Source organism: Furipterus horrens, unplaced genomic scaffold (genome assembly GCF_987537825.1).
Source record: "Furipterus horrens unplaced genomic scaffold, mFurHor1.1.pri manual_scaffold_1, whole genome shotgun sequence".
In the NCBI taxonomy this organism is placed as follows: Eukaryota; Metazoa; Chordata; class Mammalia; order Chiroptera; family Furipteridae; genus Furipterus; species Furipterus horrens.
Genome location: NW_028327171.1, coordinates 155986814 through 156013517, shown reverse-complemented (window position 1 = coordinate 156013517; position 26704 = coordinate 155986814). Strand labels below are relative to the sequence as shown.

The 26704-nt window shown below is 36.8% G+C and overlaps 1 protein-coding gene across 1 annotated transcript in view; it reads left to right on the top strand.

Annotated features, from left to right (window-relative positions):
• The window catches only part of PLA2R1 (phospholipase A2 receptor 1), a 112883-nt gene that overhangs the window by 76370 nt on the left and 9809 nt on the right, over nucleotides 1-26704 (top strand). Inside the window, exons 14-23 of the mRNA XM_090280199.1 lie at nucleotides 2266-2350; nucleotides 4522-4654; nucleotides 5259-5294; nucleotides 5966-6123; nucleotides 11304-11368; nucleotides 11637-11740; nucleotides 13553-13692; nucleotides 21112-21229; nucleotides 21880-22010; nucleotides 22357-22504. Coding sequence (XP_090136325.1) covers nucleotides 2266-2350; nucleotides 4522-4654; nucleotides 5259-5294; nucleotides 5966-6123; nucleotides 11304-11368; nucleotides 11637-11740; nucleotides 13553-13692; nucleotides 21112-21229; nucleotides 21880-22010; nucleotides 22357-22504 — 1118 coding nt within the window. The remainder of the gene's footprint in view (nucleotides 1-2265; nucleotides 2351-4521; nucleotides 4655-5258; nucleotides 5295-5965; nucleotides 6124-11303; nucleotides 11369-11636; nucleotides 11741-13552; nucleotides 13693-21111; nucleotides 21230-21879; nucleotides 22011-22356; nucleotides 22505-26704) is intronic.

The window sequence follows — 26704 nt, the reverse complement described above, 5'->3', positions numbered from 1 at the left end:
TTGAATTTAATGCCAAGCATCTATCAAGTTATTGATTTTCAGCACCTAATCACAAAAGCTATATAATGTATGTTTTACCCTTGCTCTGACTGCCAGGGAGTTCAGCCAAATCTGATGCTTAGTTATAGCAAATAAACCAGTTCTCATAGTTAGCATATATACTTCTCCTTCCTATGGCACTGCTTTTCTATTTCTATTTTATTAGTTATATTATTATACTACATTATTAGAAATTATACAATTTTAGGAAATCAATGGAGAGAAAATAAATACCAGTTCTTCCAGGAGCCAGTACATAGCAGGTAAACTGAGGAACTAAATTCAGTGAGAAAAGGAGTACAAACTTATCAATATAGAGAGAATGGTGTGGATTTCCTATCTAGGACATTGAGATTAATATGACCGGCTTAACCATGGGCAGCAGCCTCACCTTTCCACAACCTTAAAGGTAAGATGTAATCATGGCAGTGACCAACCGAGCCCCAATCATCTCTTGGATTTCCTAAGTCACATTTTACTTTCATTTGTATCATTTAGGCAGAAGAACTCAAGTATCTGCCTAAGAATAGGCTTGCTTCTCTACATAAGGAGAATAAAGCATCTGTCATGACTTCTGAATCTTACAATTTTTTAAAAATTGTATTTATTGATTTTAGAGAAAGAGGAAGGGAGAGAGAGAGAGACAGGGAAAGAAACATTGATTTTGTTGTTCCACTTATTTATGTATTCATTGGTTGATTCTTTATGTGCCCTAGGAGGGGATCAAACCCACAACGTTGGTGTACTAGACACAATGCTCTAACCAACTGTGCTACCTTACCTGTAAGGGGCAAGGAAATGGTGACTCTCAAACCAGTAAAAATAATTAGCAGCAAAGGACAAATGTAATTAAATCTTGAATCAGGGGGTCTCCGAGCCAGAGTTAACAGTATCAGCACACTCACAAGTCAGGAAGGGGGCATTCCGCAGCTCAGCACAAATGCTTCTGAGGATAAAGGATATCTTAGATCAAAGGGGAGGAGATAGTCATCACCAAACCCCGGGAAATAGGAAAATGTAGCCAGACAGCCCAGCAAACAAGATAGAGAAATTTCAAAGGTGAGCTGGAGACAGACCTATAACCAGATCACCCTCAGTTAATTATCACCCTCAGTTAATTTAGTTAATTGAGTTAGATTGTAACTCCGGAGTACCCAGCGTGGAAAAATGGAGAAGGAGAAACAGCCAGCTCCGTCTTTTCGGTGTGCACCTTTCATTTGGCTTTTTGGCTGCACCCAGAGCTGCAGATCTGTGAATAAACAACTGCCTCGGTCACTGCTAAAGTCCTGTGTCCCGGTGTTTTATTGTGAGCATCTCTCACATACCTAACCAGGGCTTGTAAATCTTTAATTCTTCAAAATTACTCTCAGAAAATGATCTTAATACAGGGCCAAGGAGGAAATTTTGGGACAACTGTAATAGCATAAACAATAAAATATTTTTTAAAAAACACTTTTTAAAGGAATATCAGCAGGTTCAAAAAATGATTTTAGTGAGATGGATCTTGTACAACTAGGCTTTATTGAGTCGTCCGTGGTGTGACACATTAGTCCTCTGCCTTATAGTAGGGAAGATGGTCCCCTGTGGGGCCTCTTGCCAAGTCTAACCCAGTGGTGACTGCTAGGTTAACCTCAGAGTGATTTGCTATGGAAACATTTGTGTTGGGATCTCGGGGGGAAAAAACCCAAACCTGCCATGTTCCTTTTATTAACTAGGATGGTGATGATTAACCTTCAGAGAATACATGCACAGGTGACAAAAAAAAAAAAAAATATATATATATATATATATATATATATATATATATATATATATATATATATCAAAGCATTGTAAAGTAGAAAAAGTCCTCTAGGGAAGAGAAGTCCGAAACTCTTACCAACTTGCTTTCACTTGTCCTTGTCCTGATTGAAAGAAAAGTGTTACCATTCCTAATGAACATAAGAAAGCCATGTTCTCAACAGGGGCTGACTTTTCCCTCAACTGAATGTCACCAGTGAGCACAACACAAAAACTGAGAGAAGTAGGAGATGAGGCCAAACGTCTCAGCTCATTGCAGTCTTCAGGTTTTGCACATACGAAATGTTCAATATATGTTTGTTTGACTTGATCAATGCTACCAGGAGTATCAGCTGTTTCCTGCACACATAAACTCTTACTTGAAGCTTTTTCATGATGTTGTGAAGTCAGTGGGAAAAACCAAGTTTTTGTTTCTTCTCTTTGAAGGACAGAAGAAAGGCAGTTCTGGATTGGATTTAATAAGAGAAACCCACTGAATGCTGGCTCTTGGGAGTGGTCCGACAGAACTCCTGTAAGTCTTTCCAAACCAGAGAAAAGGAAATGAATTCAAAACAGGTGGCCCTGGAACCTCTTGGTAAACCAACCAAATGAACCCGGTAATAATAACCATATTTCCCATAACTCAGATCCAAATCAGAAACAACACCAGACCTTGGTATCAGAAGAGCTATTTCAGCAACATCCTGGGAAACCTTTGCTAGCCAAATAGTTGTGAGGCCCACTGTAGGCTCTTACCCTGAAAAGGAATCAAAATCTCCAGAAAGTTCCTGAAACCATCTACCATGTGAAGAGTCTCCACCAAAAAAGCAGCTGTTCTTTAAAATAATACCAGGTTTCCCTTAACCCACCCTCCCTACCTGCCTAACACCTTCTTATGTGAGTGTAGGACCTTCGTCTATGTCTTAATGAAAGGAACCACTTTCTATTTAACTCAAAGGACAGAAACCCCAGTCTTAAAAATAACACCTCCTTCTCAGCCAAAGCAAGTTGTTTGGAAGGAAAAAAGGAAGACTTACTTTTCATTAAGCCTCATACTTGTAAAAACCTCTTTGAAAAAAGAGAGAACTCACTACTGCATATTTTTTTCAGATGCAATGAGGAATTATCACATTTTCCTCAGGAGGATAGGGGAAAAAAACAGAAGCGGTATCCCAGATTGAAATGGGGTCCATCTGAGGGCACAGGCAGAATCAAGTTACTCAGCTGCTCCTGTGAAATGGGGCAGCTAGCAACAGCCTGCAATCAGCATTTAATGCAGTCCATTTACTGAGCTCTATCTAACTCTGTTCTCAGTTCTGAGCTGAGGGCACTCCTGCGTTGTCTCTTTCCAGCATTACCGTAATTCAATGCAGTGAGTATTGAACTGATTAATTAGTTTGCCTAAAATAATACCTAGGAGAGCCAGGACTGGTACACAGTTGTCTACCTCCAAAGCCACAACATTATAATGTCTCCTAGTTGGCAAATACTAGTAGCTAAACTTTGAAATAGTAAAGATCAATAGAGAAATGGGATCTCCAGGCCCACAACATAGGTAGCATTCGAACTTGTGTCAAGGGAGAGGTTTGTGGGAAAGCAATATGCTTATAGTGAGAAGAAAATAACAAGGCCATGCTAGTTGAAAAAAAAACCAAGTGTTCCATCATGTACTGCTTCTTTGAAAAGGGCTTCAGAGCCAGGGTGGAAAGAGATCTTAAAGATCACCCAGCCCCACCCATCTACTTTGCTGATGAAGAAACAGAGGCCCAGAAAGCAGAAGGGGTATAGGAAGGTTGACCTGCCGCCACGTGCATAGCTGGGTGGGTGGCATCAATATGGCAATTAAAAATGGCGTATACACATAGAGATTGAGAATGCTCCATTTCAATGTATCAAAACAAACTCATTCGGAATAGGAGAGAAATAGACAATTTGGTTCAGAATAAAGAAGATAAAGCCATGAAGCAGTGCACCAAGTTTCTCGCTCACTAGATAAAATGAGTATTTAAACTCATGCTGTGCTCTGAATCATAGTTTACATATATTTATCTAAATTAGGTGAATTGTTGCATGACAGTTTATGTGTTTGAAGGGGAGTATAGATGGTTTCCAAACATCCTCTTTTTTCCAAATTTTTACCTTCATTTCACTTGTGGTCCATCTACTCTTCTATCAGATAGTCATTAAATCATTAAAAAAGTTGAATCTTTATTTAATACCCCTGTTGTGTGATAATGCATGGAAAGTGTTTGATAGTTTCCTCATTAGTGCTAGTAGTGACTTAGAATTTAGTGAATAGCAACTAAAAGCTTAGTGTCTGTACAAAAAAACCTGCATCAAACATGAGACCCACATCTGACAGGTCCCTGAGAAGTTTGCTCAGGACCCCCGGGCTAGCCTAATCCTGCCAGTGAGGGAACAGGCAAGTTCAGAAGAAAGCGTGCATTTGCTTTGTTTTTCTGGAGAAAGGAGTAGCACGCCTCCTTTTAAAGTGAAAAAACATTCAGAAAAAAGGCTAAAATTTGATTAGCTTGTTCTTCACAAAGGGGGAACAACTTTTAACTGGAATCACATCCAGACTTTCCCAAAGCTTCCCCCAGGAGTCCGTCATGGTTTATTTACAAGGATGCCTTTTATGATCTTTTGAAACTTTTTTTTGTGGGGGATTCATCATTAAGGAATAATGAACTTCATCTGCTGCAGGTTGTCTCTTCATTTTTAGACAATACTTATTTTGAAGATGATACAAGAAATTGTGCTGTTTATAAAGCAAATAAAACATTGCTGCCCTTGCACTGTGGTTCCAAACGTGAATGGATATGCAAAATTCCAAGAGGTAAAAATATTAATAAGATCTTTACTATACATTTGCTCTCTAATAATCTATACAGCATTTTCCCAAGTGAAGAGGTACAGGGATCTAAAATGCAAGCACCTTGGATGACAGTCCCATCCTTGGATGGCAGTACCAACAACCTTCATGATGAACCAAACTGCACTATTTTAGCAAAGAATGTATATCGTAGGGGAACAAATAAAGGTGGCTCTAGTACAGTGTCTAAGTTAGTTAATAGAGAATGAGGATAACTGACTATATTGTATTGTGTTTTGGCGAGTACTATCTGGAAGAAATGTCATGGTGACATTACAAGCAAACAAAATTACTTGTCAAATGAGTAAATGAAAGCACCTAACAGAGAGCGTGACAAAGAGTAGGCCCTCACTAAGTGTTCGCATTCTTCCTTCTTTAATCAGAGTCCTCTCTTGAGCCTCTTCCTCAAGTATGGGAACTAACCATATTCCAAACCTCACAAAGTGCTTGGTTTTTAAATAGTTTTTTAAAAGGTGAAATACAAAATATTGTGTTTAGATCTGAAGCAGTTCAGAGATAGCACATCTGTGAAGAAAGTTTACTCAGGGTGGTTTGTTTCTTTTCGCAGATGTGAGACCCAAGATTCCACCTTGGTACCAGTATGGTAAGAACTATCCTTTCAGTCCTTGAACTTCTAATTTTGTGCTATTATATACCATTACTGTATTATTACAGTCTTTTTTCTTATGTTAACTTAGAACTAATTTCTTCAAGTTAACAAATCAATAATTAATAATCAAATTAATAAATGTCATTAAATATGATTAAAGACAATGTCATAGCTTAACTCTGTTTTCATGAAACATGATTTTAAAATATGCATCTATCTCATACCTTTGAATACAAATGAAGGTTTCTTGCATGAGACAGACCAAGGAAAATGAGCAGGTGTTTAAATATATTTATTTATACAAACACACACACATTATTTTTTATAATTTGTTTGTTTATTTATTTATTTTCAGAGAGAGGGGAAAGGAGAAAGAGAGGGAGAGAAACATCACTGCGTGGTTGCCTCTCACTCGCGCCCCCAACTGGGGACCTGATGTGCAACCTAGTTATGTGCCCTGACTGGGAATCGAACCAGCGACACTTGGCTCGCAGGCCAACGCTCAGTCCATTGAGCCACAGCAGCCAGGGCTTAAACACACACACATTTTTAATGTTGAGTGACCAAATTATGAATTTGGGGTCCATCATAGCATATTCTATCTAAGCCTGCATTATGTCAGTGAATAGTTTTTGCATCATTTACATTGTTTATTTTTCTTTCAGATGCACCCTGGCTCTTTTATCAAGATGCAGAGTACCTTTTTCATACCTACGCCTCAGAATGGTCCGCCTTTGAGTTTGTCTGTGGCTGGCTGCACAGTGATCTCCTCACAATTCATTCTGCCCATGAGCAGGAATTCATCCACAGCAAAATAAGAATGGTACTTGAATACAATTAGCCATGAGCAATGTAGAGCTTAGCTCCTTCTTCTGTCCTTGGGTTTTTTTTATTTTTTTATTTGACTTCAGACACTTATTTAAGTTTCATTAAAAGCCATACTCTTTTGATCATTGTTTCTTTTTCCATTATAGAGATTAAGAGAAAGTAATGGAAACACAGGTTTACTATGTTGGTCAGTCATTTTATTTCTTTCATTCTTTACTAGCAACGGTGCTGAAAAATTAGAGTTTTATTGCCTTTATGAGGTCCATTCAAACATTCAACATATATTTATTCATGGTCTACTCTTCTGGAGACTGGGGCTCTATCCGTAAGTAAAAGAGACCCAAGCTCCTGCCCTCTTGGAAATTATAGTCTAGAATTACACAATGTTTTAGAGAAAGATGAGTAGATAAATGGCCTGAAGGAAATTAAAGCACATATGAGAAACAAGAAGTATCTTGGGGTACATCGCTATTTTAAAGTTGTAATTTTTACTTGCAAGAGTACATATTTTTAAGCTTGTAAAGACTCAACACAGAAAATGGTAAGGAGTGGTTTTCCATTTCAACTTAAGATAGAAAAAGACTAGACTCAGCTATGCTAATTAGAAATAAGCATGTAGAATGTGTTAAATAATGAAATAGGCTGCCAGGGATTAGAGTACATTTTCAGTCTACTTCTTTAACAAGGATTTATTGCACATTAGGTGTGTGTCGGGCACTGGTGTATTAGGCAAAGATCTAAAAATGTGAAGGCCACAAAAATGAGATATAGTCTCTTTTTTAAAAAGCTGGAAATAATATGATGTACTAAGTAAAATGGGAGCAGTAGAAATTCCAGGGGGCACTAAGGGTAGAAAACCTCACTCCCAATTTTCCAATTTTCCCTAGGAAATCCTTGAAAGTAAGACAAAGCCTTTTTTCTTTCTCTATAATTTAACATTATTTCATGATCTCCAGGAATCCTTTCTCATTCTGTCATCTTTTCATGTTTGTAAATTAACTTTAAATGAAGCTCAGTATTAAAGCATTCTGCACTGGTAAGAGAAATGCCTTCTTCACAGCTCCTGGGGCTTTCCCATTTCCATAATCCTGTTTGATGCTCACTAGCCTGTGAGGTGCAGGCAGGTCAGGACTGCTAGTGAGTTTTGAGGGAAAAGCCAAGAAACAGGACTAGGTGACAGCCCAACATTCCCACAGGGACTCAGTGGCAGACAGCCACCAGAGCCAGATGTCCCCCACTCTTGGTTGGCTCGTGTGCTATTTTGCCACCCTTATGCTCCTGCAGATGTAACACTCCAGACAAACTGTAATGTTAAGTATCAACAAATTACATGCAATGATGTCAGAAAATCTGTTCATTTCTTTAGCTAGACAGCAGACTGCTCACCCAGGTATTAATAACAAGGCTGAAAAACAACCCATTGACAAGGCAGAGTGCATATCCCAGAAGGAGCTGATATTCAGCCAATACTTATCATAACAATGTCAAGCACTGTCCTAAGCACTAATGTCTCATGGCATTTAATCTTTCCAGGAACTCTCTGTGGGAAATGTTATTAACACACTTTACAGATGAGGAAGCTAAGTCTCCAAAGAGGTGAAGCAACTTAGTTACACAGCTGCCAAGTGGTGGAATTTGGAGGTGAACTCTGGCCGTCTGACTTAACTCATCCTTTAAAAGAACCCCTCTGCTGGCAGCAAAACAGCAGTGCCAGGGCTGTATAAGAGCACAATGTCTCCATTAAATTAAAATGCTAGTACTAAAATCCTCCCTAACCCTGACCAGTGTGGCTCAGTTGGTTGGGTGTCGTCCTGCAAAGCAAAAGGTCCACAGTTCAATTATGGGTCAGGGCACAGGCCTGGGTTTTGGGTTTCATCCCCAGTCGGGGTGTATATGAGGGGCAAGATAGATGTTTCTCTCCTTCTCTTTCTCCCTCCCTTGTCCTCTCTCTAAAATAAATAAACAAATAAGTAGATAAATAAATAAATAAATAAATAAATAAACTATTTTTTAAAAACCCTCCCCAAGAAGATGCCACCAGCTCTGTCTCAGACATGAACAATAAAGGGCTTCTTTGATCATTCTCACAGAATAGCTCTCCTGGGAACATCTGCAGGTGCTCTCTCGTCAACTTTCCCTTATTTCACTCTCCCAGTCTTTGGTTGTTGGGAAGCCAGTAGGGGTGGTGAAGTTAATACCTCCCATACAGGTAATAATAGTAAAACCCACAGGCTTAGCAGTTTGACAAGTCATAGTCAGGACCTTGATCTAATTAAGACTAGATATAGTTGTGATCTCAAACCAGACAAATCTTGTGGTGTCTCATATATGGCAAAAGTTGTTACCTAACCTATGACCATGTTAATATAGAATGCCTTGTCAGTATATTGGGTGAGCAACTGACTGATCTAACTCAGCATTGTGCTACAAAATAAAATTATTGTGATGGTATGGGATGTGGAGACTAAGAATGGAGCAAGGGGAAAAAGTAGCAATTTAGAAAAAAGAAAGCTGTGGATTTCTAAAGCAATTTTTATTTCTGCTTAATCTGTAGCTATGTTAGGCACTCTTTCTAGATGATAGTGGTGGTATTTATGGTGACCATTCACATTTCATAAATAAGAAATTACGTATGTAAATAAGTTCTACTGGAATGAATCAGTCCAGAAGTTATTTTTTTCCAGAATGAAGAACTAAAATTGCAGGCGTCATACTACTCACTTTGTGACACACCCGCCCTATAAGTATAGGAAGAATCAGAATAGAAAATTAAATGTTTTTTAAATTACATATGTGTTATACAGCTCCTCTATGAAGAGTAGTACCTTAGAAAACCAAAAACAAAAATAACACTTAGTTAGAAAAAATGATGAGTTGATATTTTCTCTTTGAATAACAGATGACCAGAAGGCAGGATGAGAGTGAATTTTTGAGTACCTGTTTTTTTGAGACATCTTGTTTGTCAGATCAATGCCCAAAAAAGGAAAAAGCTACAAGCTCTTTAGGAGTTTTTGACATGAACTGCTAGCCAATTTGTCCATTGCGCTAACATTTTTATACTGTATTAGGCAATACTTGCATTATGAAATTTTGATTTACTCTTATTTTTAAAATTTTATTTTAAAATATTTCTAACAAAAATATATCAAAGTTATTAGTCATTTCCTAAAAGTTGGTGTTCTAAACTCTTACGTGACTTGGTTTTGCTATTGTGATGGAAACATTTTAAGAGATGATGGGTCATTCTTCCTTATATCTTTTAGAGATTTAATACATTGGCCATTGCTATGTTTTATTTCTTTTTGGTAAGTATTCTTCCCATATGGTGCTATCTAGAATGGCTGTTGTCTGTAGCAAACATAACTGATATTATGAAATCGATGGTCATATCACATTCTTAATATTTTTTTATACAAAGAATATTAATATCTTCTATTGTTGTGGTTTTATACCTCTTTTAAAATTTAAAACATCCACTTCTAACATTGGATTTTTCACTCTAGGTATCTGCTAGCTTGTCCTATGAAATTCTGTTCCATATCACACCAAGTTATGATGTGCCATGTGAGGTGGCTATACATTTGCCACTTAAGATGAAGTAATTATAATTTCTCTTTAAAGGTCCTTAATTGGGGCAGTGAACAATCAGGCCATGTTTTCCACTATTGTTGCACATGAGACCTCTTTAGATTGAATGAAATTGTTGTGGTTCTCCCACCGAGTTCACAGCCAGTCTCCGTGGACCCATTCCAAAAGCCTGACAATGGGAATCAAAATTCAGCATGTAAGAACACAGCCATGAAACAACACCTCAGGGATACAAAATTATAGTTGCTCCATCTTGCGCTGTTCTCAAATTGCTGATATGGCAGACAGCCACACTGTTTAGGGAGTAAAGATGCCTGTTTATAAATTAGAATGTTAGAGAGCTGAGGTTTTGTTTTATAATGACCTGAAAGTCATGGAAAAAACATATATCTATATATCTTAGAATGTATTCTCAAATCTTTATAGAAGAAATGGAAGTGCAAATTTAAATATATAATGCTTTAGAATGTTTTTAGCATAAAAAATTGAGTTATGTTTTACACACATCATACAGAAACAATACAGTATATAGGTTTAAAGGTCTTCGGGAATCCTCACTGCCTCTTCCACTTTTATAGGTGAAGAGGGAATTTCAACTTCCTGGATCCTAAGTCCATTATTACATGTGTTCTAATGTGTTTGTGTGCACATGTGCATGTACATGTTTGGATTTTATACTTTATTATACTGAGATCTGTGTGATAAATAATAGTGTAAAATTAATAAAACATACAAAAGATGATTTTTTAATTGTCAGACACTGTAAGTTCTGTCATATTCTTTCATCCTATTTTGTAACTCACAATCTGATTAGAGAGGGGAGGGTGCTAATACTCAATTTAAAAGCTTACCAGAATAATTCCTAAAATTCAAAATCTCTCTACTATTGATGGCTTTGTGCCTTGAATTGTTTTTCAAATAGAATGACATATACAATGAGCTTCTATAAATCACTGAGAAGATAGGTCACTCAATTCTAAGTCTAAAAAAGAAATCCACATCACATTTTACTTTACAATATTACTTTTCAAACTTTGATTATAAGAGAAAATTTACTTTTAAATGCATTAGAAAATTTGTAAGAAAGATATTGTATGTTGTATGAAATTTAAATTTTTTTAAGAAAAACTTTTTAAATAATTTGTTTGTTTGTTTTATTATTTATTTTATTTTTAGAGAGAGGGGAAAAGAGAAAGAGAGGCAGAGAAACATCACTGTGTGGTTGCCTCTCACTCGCACCCCCAACTGGGGACCTGATGTGCAACCTAGTCATGTGCCCTGACTGGGAATCGAACCAGCGACACTTGGCTCACAGGCTGACGCTCAATCCACTGAGCCACAGCAGCCAGGGCTTTAAAATTATTTTTAATATTAGATTCCAATTTTCCTTCATAATGAGGAGGGAATATTTTAGAATAATAAAGTTTCAAGTTTTCTCAAGATGCTAGGCCATAGTATATGCCCCTTTAGATAATTGGGTAAAATACTGAAGAATAGAAAGCTATTAACAGCAACTCCATTAATCTTAGTAATGAAAAAGGAAAACAGACAGAATAAATGCTGACATTTTTCTTTCTTTTTAAATAGCTATCAAAGCATGGTGTCAACTGGTGGATTGGACTTCAAGAAGAAAGAGCCAATGGTGAATTTCGGTATGGACCTAGATTAATTAGCATTTAATTTTGTTTGACCGGTTTTATTTGCAGAATGATTGGACTAGATTTTAGTGATCAATTTGTTGAGAAGCCTTCAAACATTATCTTTAGCTTATACATTTTCATTTTCCTAACCCAAATTATGAGTATTATTTTATTTAATAAAATATTATGCCTTCAATCCATACTCTGGTATTCCAAGAATAGTGTTGAAGATCGAGCATGCAAAATGAGAGAAGAACTTAAAATTTTAATTTTCCTATAGCTGGAGAGATGGAGCTCCAGTAATATACCAGAACTGGGACAAAGGAAAAGAAGGATCTATGAAAAATCAGAGCCAGAAATGTGGCTTCATTTCATCCATAACAGGTTAGTTTATTCATCCATTTTGGGGTTTGTAGTACAAACTAATAATATTCAGGAACCTTGAAATCTCCTTTTCATTGCATTAGCAAAATGAGAAAGTTTGGTTTGGTTATTTTGCTTTTGAATTGAATGTGTTCAACTTCATCCATCTTAAGGCTTAAGAATGGCCATTTGTACAGTTTATTCCATGAATTCATGTTCTTGAAACTAACTTACATTCAGATAAGTCCTTCCTCATGAACTAAAACAGCATCAAAAATAGGTCCATTGAAACTGGTCAGAAATATGTATGCTAAATACTACTCTCTATGAACTTTATGAGCCCATTTTTATCTCTCCTACTATCCATTTATAATTGGCCAGATCTGAGAAATTTACTTCCAATTTCCCATTTAAGAAAAAACTTCATTGATTCAGTTATCTTTTTTTTAAATGCCTGTCATTAATTACTGCTTATCTTAGAACAACTGTTTGCAAGTGGGATTTAGAAGTACATGTATGTTGGAGACTGTTTTTGTTGGTTGTTTTTTTTTTTTTTTTTTTGTAATTCTACTCATCACTACAGTGTCATTTGGGTTGACTGTCTACTCATATCCACCCGACTCTTTCTATCCAGTAAAAGGTAATAATGTTCTCGACTCTAACAGATTCATAACAAGCCTGTGCCCCAAATTAGGAGCAGAATAAACATGGAAAGCAATCCTTTATGCAAGGGCCTCTGCAAAGTTAGGAAAAGAAAAACCTTGTGGTTAATCAGCTTGCTTTTGCCAGCAGGTGTCACAACAGCCTACTGAAAGGCTGTTTTGTGATTCTGGAAGAAGAGCAGCTAATCTGTATTAAAAATAGCATTCCAGCCCCTCCTTCAACATGCCAACCAACATCCTTTTGGCTCCTATCTCTCATACTAGAAAAATGAATCTGCCCTTGCATTTCACATGCATCCGTGCCCTGTTCTGGAATTATAACTTGAATGCTAATGAAATACAGTCTATAATCTTCTCTGAAAATATAGCTCTTCTAAATTCAAAAACATTTTCCAGGAGGCTGAGAACTTTGGGATATATTTGCTTGAGGGCATGTCTCTATGTGTCTGTTTTGTTTATGGGGCAGTGTTAAGAAGTGCACCTTTCTTAGAAGTCCAGGTTAATTTTTCTAAATTTTTATATTTTCCAATGAATTATAAAATAGAAATGATCATCTATTGTTTTAGGATATCTTTTCTCTCTTTACATTGAAATTGAATACTTTAGAACAAAAACATTAAAAAAATATTCTTAACCCTGGCTGCTGTGGCTGAGTGGATTGAGCCGACGTCGGCCTGCGAACCAAGTGTCGCTGGTTCAATTCCCAGTCAGGGCACATTACTGGGTTGCACATCAGGTCCCCAGTTGGGGCGCATGAGAGGCGACCACACAGTGATGTTTCTTTCCCTCTATTTCTCCTTTCCCCTCTCTCTAAAAATAAATAAATAAACAAATAACTAAATAAATATAATTGTTTAAAATATATATATATATGTATATTCTTTACTTAACCAAGTTAAGTACTCTTAGAACTTTAATCAGTTCTAACAGCAGTACTTGTTTAGATTATTTTGCATTTACATATTGAATTAGAATTACTGATTTGGCACCTTGCCCAGTTAGCTTTTGTCACTGGAGAACTCTATGATTCATAGTTAAATTTAGTTCAATTTCTAGATTTACAGAACAAGTTATGATATACAGTGGCAGTCATAAAAATAGTGATCAATAGACAATGTCTGCGAAGAGTCACCATTGTTTCCATTCATTTCTAACCCATCTTCCCCTCCAGGACTCTGGTCTCGTGAAGAGTGTTCAGTTTCTATGCCTAGCATCTGTAAGCGAAAAAAGTTTGGGGTCATAGAGAAAGAGGAAGATACACCAAAACAGCATGGAACGTGTCCAAAAGGATGGCTGTATTTTAATTATAAGGTAAACTTGTTCACAAAAAGTTGCCTTTGTTTCTCTTTTGTAGATGTTAATTCTAGAAAGTAATAAAAAAGTGGGTGTGGCTTTGAAAAACCATGATTTGTCCATTGGACCTGGAATTTTTTTGACACAACTTTCAAGAGACTTGAGGAGTTTTTGATTTAGGGACAACCCTCTCGGAATAAGAAGTGTTTGTGAGAAACAGCCTTGACACCACCCTTCATCTGTATCTGGTTTTTGTATATTCAGTCATTCGTTGTGCTGTGTGCATGTATGTGCACATGTGTGCATGTGTGCCTGTATATCTAGACCCTGCTCCCAAATGAGTTGTCAACTCCAGAGGGCCCAGACTCCATCATGCCCTTCTTGTGTCTTTTCTGCCTGGACACTTCCCTGCAGAGAGCTCTGCCTGCCTTGTGAATTAACTGACAGATAACATAGCACAGTCAATGTTGTCTTGAGCCTCATAAAGTGGGTGCTTCCATGCAGAATTGAAATTTTTTAATTTGTAGTATGAATATTGTAAACCAGATTTATTATTTCTGATACAGCCTCCAATTAAGGCCAAGACTTCCCCTCTACTCCTTACGTAAGGTCTTAGATGAAAGTAATTAAAATGCATCCCAAATTATAAATCTTTGCTCTTTGATCATCAAGAGTTAATTTTTAATCTGTATGTTCAATCGATGGGCAGGGGATTCTCTCCTTTGTGATCTTCCTCTATTGTTAACTTGTGAAATGGTGCCATTTAGATTTTAGACATGCTTATTGAGCACCACTACATATTTAGCACTGATTTTTTTAACTGGGGTAAAATTCATGTAATATAGAATTTACCATCTTCATTTTTAAGTGCCTAGTACAGCAGTATAAAGTATATTCAAAATGTTGTGCAACGAATCTGCAATTTTCAACCTGTAAAACTAAAACTCTAAACATATTAAACAGCAGCCCTTCCTTCACGCTCCCCCAAGCACCTGGCTACTATCATTCTACTTTCTGTGTCTGCTCTAGTTCGACTACTGCAGATACTGCATATGAGTGGAATCGACACAGTATTTTTCCTTTGGTGACTGGCTTCTTTCACTTAGCATTATGTCCTCCAGGTCCCTTCATGTTGCAGCACATGTTGAGTTTCCTTTCTTTTAAGCCAGAATATATATATATATATATATAACACATACACATATATATATATATATATATGATTTTTTCACTCATCCATGAGTGGACATTGGGTTTTTTCTATCTTGTGGCTGTTTTTGCTGGTGATTTCACCTATATTTCCTACTTTACTGATTTTTTAAAATACACTGAATTGTTATCCCATCTTATAAATGAGAAAATTGAGCCTAATAAAATTGTGTGGTTTTTCTGAAATCTCGCAGCGAATCCAGGCTGAGAATCAAACATATCTTCTGAGACTGATGGCCTTATTTCCTACAGCTGCCACTTCGTATAAGACCTATGAATTGCCACACCTCCTTAGTCCCATGAGTGACACTGAGATATATTCTAAAATAATATAATAGTTCTCTAAAACTATATAGTATTGAGATATACACTATTTTAATAGTTTATACTTTGTGTCTATTTTCTATTTTCTCATATATAAAATCTTTCTGTAAGTTGCAAATTATTTATACATTTCGATATGAGACACTTGTACGTAATATTCAATAGAACACTGAATATTACTAAGTCTTTTATTAAAACCTTTGAGAATTAAAGTTTTTTTAAAGATATTTCATTGTGGTAAAATATAACATAAAATGTGCTTTGTAATCATTTTAAGTGTACAATTCAGTGGCATTAATTACACTCATAATGTTGTCCAACTGTCACTCCTATTTCCAAAACCTTTTGTCATCTCAAACAGAAACTCTGTAACTGTTAAGCAATAACTCCTCATCCCTGTCCCCTCTAACCCCTGGGGAGCTCTAATATATTTTTTATCCCTATGAACTTGCCTATTCTAGATATTTCATGTAAGTGACCTCACAATATTTGCCCTTTTGTGCCTGGCCTATTTCACTTGTAATAATGTTTTTGAGGTTCATCCATGTATCAGAACTTTATTTTTTATGGCTGAATAATATTCCATTGTACAAATACACCACATTTTGTTTAGCCATTCATCTGTTGGTAGACTTAGGTTGCTCCCACTTCTTAGCTATTGTGAATAAATCTGCAATGAACATTGGCATACAAGTATCTCTTAGATGCCCTGTTTTCAGTTCCTTTAGGTATGTACCTAGGAGTGGAATTGCTATATCATATGGTAACTCTACATTTAACTCTTTGAGGAATCAACAACTGTTTTCCACTGTGGCTGAACCATTTTTACAGTCCTGTCAGCAGTGTATGCTAGCCATTTCTCCACATCATTTCCAACATTTGTTATTACCTGTCTTTTGTTATTTTAACCATCCTAGTGCACATGAAGAGTTATCTCATGTAATTGTGATTTATATTTCCCTTATAGCTAATGATTTTGAGCATCTTTTCATGAGCCTACTGACCATTTGTATATCATCTTTGGGAAAATGTCTACTCAAGTCCTTCACCTATTTTTAATGTCAGTTACTTGTCTTTTTGTTGTTGAGCTGTAGGTGTTCTTTATATATTGTGAATATTAAACCCCTATCTGATATGTGTTTGACAAATATTTTTCCCATTCTGTAGTTCTCTTTTCACTCTCTTGATAATGTCCTTTGACACACAGAAGTTTTTAATTTTAATGAAGTCTGATTTTTCTAATTTTTTTTGTTCATTCATTTGATGTCATATATTTTACTTCTAAAAAAGCTCTTATACTTAGGTTTTGATCCACTTTTAGTTAATTCTTGTAGCTGCTAGTTTTTTTATGACTATTATAACAAATGCATTCTGGCAGTGGTCTGTGGAGAACAGGCACAAATAAATGCCTACCTTGTCTAAATACCACATTTTTGATACAGACAGTGACCAACCCCAAAACATGAACACAACTATTCTAGTTACTAACTCATAATTCCTCCCATGTGTAGAAGAGGATATTAATGGCAACTCTAATATTAATGACATTAGAGAAATAATTCCTGGAAACTCAAATGGTTGATTTTGGTTCAGCCCTTGGCTATTATTCTTCCCCCAAACGTTTTCATCCACATAGCTTTGCTCTATTTCATATTTCCTCCTGAGTAAGCATGGGAAGTAAGGACACACATGGGCATGGTAGCAGAGATGATGGAGCAGACCCAGGGCAAAGAGCAAGCAAATGCTTCCTTTGGAAGGTATAGAAAGTGGCTTGAGCAAAGTACAGACACGTACATGAGAGGAGAAGAGTTCTATGAAGCTCGCTGTGAAGCAGGATTAAAACACCCTCAGGTAGCTCAGAATCTTTAAAAACAAAACAAAACAAAACTTTATTGATAACTAACAGCTAGATTAGGAATTCATAGCCCTGATCATATATTTAGAATCACCAAGTGAGCTTTTTCAAAATATCAAGGTGGCATCCTAAAGATTCTGATTTATTTGATCTACATGGTGTCCAAGCATCAGTGTGTTTTAAAACCTCCCTTAGTTATTTTAATGTGTAGCCAATAGTTGCCCGGCAATGGAACAGTAGCACAACTTGGTCTTAAAATCATTCAGACGGTTTGATTATTAAGGAAACCATCACAACAAGCTTCACACAAAGGTGACCTTTTATGAGTGAGGGTTCAGGGTCCACAATTGTGTCCCCCACCCAGTGCCTTCCCCTGGATATTAATGGCTAGAATCCTACCACAAGAGTCTTGCTCATTTGCCTTCACACTTTATTTTGTTTAAGAGAAATATTTCTGAGATTGACTTATCTGTCACCTACATTTTGGAATAAGTGAGTTTATCAGATTATTAGAAAAGTTGATTGATAGCTGAGAAGAGTGGAGAGCCCAATGTGGATGGTTCCCCCTGCTTAATTTTTTAAAAGCTACCGAAGGAAAATTGGGAGATAGCAAGGACAGACATTCCTCACATCACAGCTCTGAATGAGTTCCAATATAGTATGTCCTATTAAACTTTGTTTCTTATTTGTTATCTTCCTAGGACTAACTTTTATTGGTTATTTCTAAGGAAAAAAATTTAGTTGTTTGACTGATTGTCCACCTTCTAGAGTTTTGAAATGGAGATACCAGAAGTTAAGCATCTTTTCTAATGTTTATAGATGTTCTTCTCTGTGTTTGGTGATATAAAAGAGGCTTGACCAGAGATTACCCTGGGCACATACTTGTCACAGCAGAACTGTAGGAAGAAATACTGTGTGTGTGTGTGTGTGTGTTAGATTAACTTTCATGCTTCTACTTATACATTTTTCTACAAGGACCTGAATTAAGTGCTAATGGCTGTCTTGCACCATCTAGTTTGACATTAGCCAATATTTTATTTCATGCACAATATAGTCTTAAAAAACACTCCTCCTTTAAAAAAAATTATTCAAATTAGCATTTTATTTGTTTAACTGTGTTGGATATTGATAAGTCAATGGTGAGGAGAAATATACACAATCCCTTCCCTTCTGGAGCTTATAGATTTGGGGGGAACAAACATGAGTCAATCACAAAAATGCTGTATAATTTAAAGTTGTGACCCATATGATAAAGAAGTGTTACAAAGTTCTATAAAATGGATAGCAGGAGGCCCTGACTGAGGTGGTCAGGACAAGGAGCATTAAAAGTAAGGGGAACAGCATGTGCTAAGGTCCTGTGGTGAGAGTGAATGTGACATAGTTAAGAAACTAAAGGAAACAGAGAGATCTGGAAGATGAGAGCTGAGATGAAAGAAGGGTTAAATCGTCTTCTGGTTCTCATGCTCAGTGCAATGAGAAGCCCTTGAAGGGTTTAAACTGAAGAGGGACATGATCAGGACTGAATTTTGAGAAGAATCTCTCAAGCTGCGGTGCCAATATAAAGTGGAAATGGGCAAGAGTGAGAAAGGTAAGAGCAGTTAGGAAGCTATTGCAATAGTCCAGGCAAGAGATTATTAGGAGCTTGTGCTAAGATGATGGTGACAGAAAATGGGGGGCAGTGGAAATGGGGGTGGGGGGCTCTGAGAAGTGGATTTCCAAATGGCAGGACAGGAGTGATGATGGAGTGGGCGAGTGAGGATGACTCCCGAGTTTCAGGCTTGTAAAATTGTAGCACTGCCTGTGCCACTCCCTGTTAGTAAGAACACTCGGAAAGGACCAAGTTTGAGGGACAAATCATGAATTCTATTTTCAAATTTTTAGCTGGAAATGACTTTGGAACAACAAAAAAAAAAAACCCAGAATTTTATATTCAAAACTGGTTTGGAATACAGGAAGATATCCTTAATTCACAATCATAATTAGAGATAGGTTAAACTTGCTCACATTTTGCAAATTAGTAAGTAAATAAACAACTTAAAATTAAGGGTGTTGTACTTCATCTTGCTGCTTGTTTTAATTATTAATGACACCATTTTGAAGTGTGTTAGTAAATACGTTATATTTTTAGAAATGATGGACTCCTGGTAATGAGAGGCTACACTGTCATCATCCAGCTAGTAAATCTTGGCTGGGGCACATATTGGGGAGATAGGTGGAAGAGGAGGAGAGCTTGTATGTGTGTGTTTTCTGGAGAGATTTATTGAGCTAACTGAACCAATGAGGTTCTTTGGTATTTATGAATGGTTCATTAGTGTGACTATCTGAACACAAGGTGAATTCACATTAAATGATAAGACTTCCTAATAATTGGTATGTGCCACTCTTTGGAATTTGTAATTAGAGTGAAGAGGAAAAATGAAAAAAATAGATAAAAGGACAGTTGTTGTAAAATTAAAATCTTCTACAGCCAATTCTGTTTCATTGTAAAGCAAACAATGTAAAGGGAACCAAAATTGAAAATGTACTTCCCCTCTCAGTTGGTAACTCAACTTCAGGCAAGATCAGGGTTTCTGATTTTTGTACTAAGAACAGTGGAAAGTTACTGAAGGGTTTAAGCTAAAGAGTGATGTGATCAGAACTGAGCTCTGAAAAGAATTACCTAGGTATTATTGACATTTGGGGCTGGAAAATTCTTTGTTCTGGGGGAATGTTTAGCAGCCTCCCTGGTCTCTACTCACTAGATGCCAAGAGCAATCCTCCCACCTCAAGATATGATACCAATAATATCTCCAGATATTATCAAAATATCCCCTGATGGGCAAAATGGCCCCATTTGAGAATCACTGGACTAAATCTAGAATATCTGACATCATTTGACAACTATTTCAGAGTCTATTGGGTTTATTTCATTCCATAAATATCTACTGGTGACCTTCTTTGTTATGATGTTCAAAGAGGAACAACACTCAGTCTCTATGCTTCTAGAGGAATTTATGAAGGGAAAAAGGGACAAGGGACTCATTCAGAAATTAAGGAAGGATGGGGAAAGATGTAATTTCAGAGGAGGATAGGATTTTCTCAATGGCATGATCTTGAGATCTGACCTATTAATGACCAGGGTTGTTTATATTCATTGATGAAAGGATATTCTTACAGTGTATCCTTTGCATTAAGTCTCTCCTGACTTCTCTGGAACTTAGCCTGATCTGTTATTGCCTTTCTTTTCCCCCCTCTCGCTCTCTGCTCTGACTCCATCTGGCCCTATTAGCATGTTTAAATTTTACTGAGCTTTGAGAGTGGGGAGCTCTTCTTCACCTCTGCCTGTCCTGCCTCATAGTTACTGTTTCATTTCTCTTCCCATAACAAATAACCCCTGCTATGCCACAAGCATGACTCTCTCATGAGTACCAATGAAGTCTCACTGCCAAATCCCACAACCATTTTTTGTGTTCCATTTGCCAATGTTGGCCCCCCTCCTGTTGGGTCTTCTTCCTAGGTCTCCTGGATTCTGTCCTGGCTTCTCTTCCCACTGGGCTCATGTTTTCTCTTCTGGCTCTTCCTCATGGACTTACTGATCACATGACTGATTCCAAGTTCTTAGTGAATTTAAAAACCTGGTGAGGTTTTGACTCCCTAGTATTTCTCTCTCACTGCAATTAAAGAAGTGTATTTGCAATTGAAACTTAACTAAGCTGCTATTAACCCGATTTAGATGAAATCTGCCACTATAAACTTTGTAATTGGGCTGGGTCCTTTTTAGAAGGAATAGTATTTTTCATTGAGCAGAAGATCTTGTTCTGATATCCCACATGACAAAACGCATCCTTGCTTCTGTTCCTGCCTGTTGCCTGACACAGTACAAGCTAGGCATGTATTCGTCCTGAAAGCTGGTTCTCTTTGTTTTACGTGGACCTTTGGAGCAGCTCAAAGAGAACAATGAGTCATTTCTGAGTAAGAAAATTATAAATAGTTTTCAAGGCTCATCCTCAGTATCTTTGGGAAATTTTTACCTCATTATAAAAATATGGAAGTAAACTTTTTTTTTATAGTGCCTTTTGGTGAAAATCCCCAAAGACCCAAGTGGTTGGAAGAACTGGACATCTGCTCAAGACTTCTGTGTTGAAGAAGGGGGGACACTGGTCACCATTGAAAATGAGGTGGAGCAAGGTACTCAATGTTCTGTCAGGCAAAAATAACCATTTTTATTCAAGTATTTATTAAAGTATTCCCCCCAAATTCTAACATTTCCAAATCAATATTTTCAGGGATTTTCTGTAACATTTATATCATGACATCTGTAAAAATTAGTACACTCCATTGCCTATAAACTATTGATTTTTTGGAGACTTGTCTGTTTCACCAGTAGTAGTGGAAAGAATAAGGACATATTTATGATCTGTATTTCAAAATGGCTAACGTAATCTGAATTAAAGTCTATTGTAATTGCATGGCATAATTTTTATGAGCCTTTAGATTCACCTGCACACTTTTATTAGATATTTAGGCAATTATATACATTAGTTTAAACATAGCAAATAACTCCTCTTTTGTTAAGAAAGGCATTGAATGAACACTGGAAATTGTTTTGTTAATGATATGATGAAATTCCAGGCTTAGCCAGCTAATTTCTGTCAACTTAAACTGAAACAAAAGTGAGAGAGACTGCATTACCTTAATAAGGACAAAGTAATTTTGAAAATTGATTTGTAATTAAGTTTTGCTGTCATTTAAATAAAATAATAGCTATAAACAGAATTGGCTGATTAACCAAATGGCTTACATAGTATTGAATTTTATGATGTATTCTTATTTTTTAGCTTTCATTACAATGAATCTTTTTGGTCAGACCACTAATGTGTGGATAGGATTACAAAATGATGATTATGAAAAATGGCTAAATGGAAAGCCTGTGGTTTATTCTAACTGGTCTCCATTTGATACAATAAATGTAAGTTCCAAGATTTACTTTTTAGAAATTGGCAAGAGATTCTATTCAAGACTTGTTCACTAAAGTTTTTATATCTTCTTTTTGTAAGCATAAATTTTTATTAGTTGGTTATTAATATTAATTTTAATAATATGTTATATAATCCTCATGTGTTCCATAAATGTAATTACTTTATTCATCACAAGACTTATTTATGTTTTCAGTTATGAAGTGATTTGTGAACCAGTTTATTAAGTGCAAACAAAAGAATAATAGTGTTTGAAGTTTTAAAAATTATGTCCTTAATAAAAATGTCAATGTTACACATGTTATAGGTTACAATTTTTTTAAATGTATTCTTTTAAAGATTCCAAGTCATAACACTACCGAAGTTCAAAAACACATTCCTCTCTGTGCCTTGCTGTCAAATAATCCTAATTTTCATTTCACTGGAAAATGGTATTTTGAAGACTGTGGAAAAGAAGGTTATGGGTATGTTTGTGAGAAAACACAAGGTAAGAAGTACTTGCTTTTTTTATTCCCATGGCCCACTCTTTTCTTCCATATTTGTTTTACATGCTGTGTAACTGACAGTTTCATTGCTAATAGTAGCAGGCACTGATTCTTTGAGCTGTACATACATGTGGTCATTTAATTTCAACTAGCACAGGATTATGCCTTCTAGTGGGGCTCTAAGGACTGCAGAGACCACTTCAGTGATGGCCAAGTTTATGCAAAAGGTTTTATTGCTTCGTTCTGGGATTATATGTCTGTTCAGGCAATTAAAAAAGACATTACAAAATGCTGGACCAGAGTTAAGGAAATAAAACAAGTCAATGCTCACTCCTTTCTTGGAACCTTAAAAATGGTCTCTACGGCTACATATGGCATGCAGCATGTTTCCAGACCTGATGATGAGAACCTGCAATGGCTTCTGCTGTGAAATCCCAAGCCCATACTATTACAAGTAGCCAATGGGGTCAATGAACAGTGTAAATGCACTGTAAGTAACCTTGAGTAATAAAAACAATAATAGCTCACATCTTATGCTTTTACCGAGTGCTAGGCTTCCCTGTACCATGCCACCCTAGGAGGCTACAGTTTATGTCTGGAGCTGTGTAGAACTCTGGGCAACCTAGTGTATGTGCTTAATTGGAATATGAATTACAGCTCATACTGTTGCTTACATGTGAGCCCTTTAAAGATACTAGGTATCAACCCATCTTCAGAAAAGCAGTTCCAGGGAAACACTGTTTCCTAGTTCACAGGTATCACTTAATCATAATAGTGGTTGGGAACTGAAAGAAAATACCAGACCCCTTACATCAAGAGTATTATGAGAAGAGCAGAGCCTTTTGGGGAAAGAAGTATATCAGTATACCATATCCTTGCAAGCTTATAATGTACTTGGTGCTGTGCCTTGGCTTTATAAGCATCAATGCCATAAAATCCTCATGACAAATCTAAAAAGTAGGTAAAAGTCTTCCCATTTTACAAACGAAAAAATAAGTAACATACTCAAGGTCTCTCAGTTAAATACAATTATTCTATTCTACAACCTTGATGTTAACCTCTTCTTGAAATGTGCTCCTGACCACATTCTCTCTTTCATGTTTTTGAGACTAAAAATGAGTATGTTCTTTTGAAGGAAGTATAGAAAGTGGGCACTGGAGTTCACACCACCCCTTGGACTCCTACCCCACCTCAGTAAATAAACTGTCAGTCAAGTCTCTTATCTTCTCTGAACCTTGGTTTCTGCATCTATAAAATGGAATATCTCGTAAACTTTCTGTATATACAGGGCTCAGCAAGTTCCCAGCATATGTTCAACAAAGGATACTTCTTTTTATTGTTATTTTTCAAACCACATTATTTAACTACACAAATTCTTTTTTTAAGTATATTTTATTGATTATGCTGTTACAGTAGTCCCAATTTTTTTCCCTTTGCTTCCCCTCTGCCCAGTACGCCCCTTCCCACCAGCAATCCCACCCCGCTTAGTTCATGTCCATGGTCATGCATAAAAGTTCCTTGGCTTTACCCTTTCCTATATTGTTCTTAACTTCCTCCTGTCTATTTTGTACCAACCAATTAACTTCTTAATCCCTGCACCATTTTCCCATTTCTCCCCCTTCCCCCTGCCAGTTGATAACCCTCCAAATGATCCCTATACCTATGATTCTGTTCCTATTCCAGTTTGCTTTGTTGGAGTTTGTTTTTATTTTTTAGATTCAGTTGTTGATAGTTGTGAGTTTGTTGTCATTTTAGTGTTCATAGTTTTGATCTTCCTTTTCTTAAATAAGTTTCTTTAACATTTCATATAATAATGGCTTGGTAATGATGAGCTCCTTTAGCTTTACCTTGTCTGGAAAGCACTTCATCTGCCCTTTCATTCTAAATGATAGCTTTGCCGGATTGAGTAATCTTGGTTGTAGGTCCTCACTTTTCATCACATTGAATACTGCTTGCCAGTCCCTTCTTGCCTTCTTTTGAGAAATCAACTGATAGTCTTATAGGCAGCCCTTTGTAGGTAATTCTCTGCTTTTCTCTTGCTGCTTTTAAGAGTCTCTCTTTATCTTTAACCTTTGGCATTTCGATTATGATATGTCTTAGTGTGGTCCTCTTTGGGTCTAGCTTGTTTGGGACTCTCTGTACTTCCTGGACTTGTATGTCTATTTCCTTCACCAAATTTGGGGAGTTTTCCTTCATTATTTTTTCACATAAGCTTTCAATTTCTTGATGTTCCTCTTCTCCTTCTGGCACCCCTATGATTTGGATGTTGGCACATTTAAAGTTGTCCCAGATGTTCCTAAGCCTCTCCTCATTTTTTCCAGTTCTTGTTTCCTCATTCTGTACTGGTTGACTATTTTTTTCTTTCTTATATTCCAAGTCATTGATTTGAACCCCAGTTTCTTTACCTTCACCACTGGTTTTGTGTGGATTGTCCTTTGTTTCATTTAGCATAGCCTTCACTTCTTCCCTTATGCATTTGCTATACTCAGGCATATTTGTCAAGCCTGTGAGCATCTTTACCACCAGTGTTTGGGATTCCATGTCTGTTAGGTTGGCTATCTCCTCGTTGCTTAGTTCTCCCACTAGAACCTTGATTCATTCTCTCTTTTTGGCCATAATTTTCTGTCTCCTCATCTTGACAGGCTCCTGTGTTTGTTTGCTTCTGTGTCTTAGGTAGAGCTGTCGCACCTGTTATGTTGTAAGGGGTGGAGCCTTAGGTATTCATCAGTGCAGGGTGACCCATTTCACCACGTCGTGGCACTGTCCGTGGGAGAAGGCTCTGAGAGGGAACAATGCTGCTTGCTCAGCACTCACCCCTTTTCCAGGCACTTTTTCCACTTCCTTATGGGTCTGCTGCCTCTCTAGCTGTTTCCCTGGCCATCATTCCCAGAGTAGGTGGGTCTGCGGACATTCTAGGACCATGGGGGCCCTTTAAACAAGCAGACACTACTGAGAGACTGGCAGTTTTTTCCTCCACTCCAGTCCTGACTGGTTTGCACAGTCAGAAGCAATGAGGCTTTATTTTCTCTGGTGCTGGAACCATGAGCTGTGTGGTCTGGTCTGGTGCTGGGAGTGCTCCCCAGGTGTCCCTCCCTACTTTTTAAAATGTGTGACTGTACTTTCTGCCATTCTGCTGCTGCTGTCACTGCTGCTGCCACCACCACACTGCATCCTCTCCACCCCTCCTGCCTATCTGGATGAGTATTTCTTCTTTATATCTTTGTTTGTTGGTCTTCCATGCAGCTCAATTTTCTGGAACTTCTGGTTGTCTCTAGTTTTGAGGTAGTTGTAGTCCTTCTTAGTTGTAGAGGCAAATGCAATATGTCTTTCTATGACTCCATCTTGGCCGGAAGTTCACAAATTCTTATAGTAGTCTACAATGATTACTCAAACTTTGTTCCTCCTCTTTATAGCCTAAAGTTTTTATTCTGCACAAAAAAAATATAATGTCTGAATAAAAAAAGAGACAAGGCCAAAGTCATACCCCCAAATTGGAACTTGGCTGCCAATGGATCTTTCTTTTTCACAGAAATAATTGACAAAATAATGTTTTTCAGAGTCACTAATTTTTTGAAACTTCATGAAATCAACTACAGAAGGAGAAATTCACATGTGTGAAAATACTGATATATAACTTAGTGGGGAAAAACAGTTAAATTGGTTTTTGTGTCATATATACAAAGGACTTTAGTTATTTTAATTTTACTAATTGTTAACACCTTTAAATAGCTACTTGATATTATGTCAGTTTTATATAAGTAACCTTATACTTTGTAGATAAGCTAGCAAACAGACTTCTAGCAAAAAATAAACAAATAATAAAAGTGGCTCATCACAATTTACTTGGTAAATAATTTAATTTCACTTTGGTTTAGCAACATCTACAACATGTATTGGGGTAACATTTTCAGATAAAAGTAAAATTCCCACTGTCATTTTTATTTGGGAGAGTGTGTCAAGAGGAAGAGAGGGGAGCAAGAAGCAACATTTATGGAGTGCCTCCTATATCCCAGGTGCTACAGTAAATGTCTTTTGTAGATATCTCATTGAATTCTACCCACATCCCTCTAAGAAAGGCCTTACTAATCTTTCTTTTTTAATTGTTTTTATTGATTATTTGAGAGAGAGGGAGAGAGAAACATCTGTTTGTTGTTTCACCTATCTTTGCCCTCATTGGTTGATTCTTGTATGTGCCCTGACCC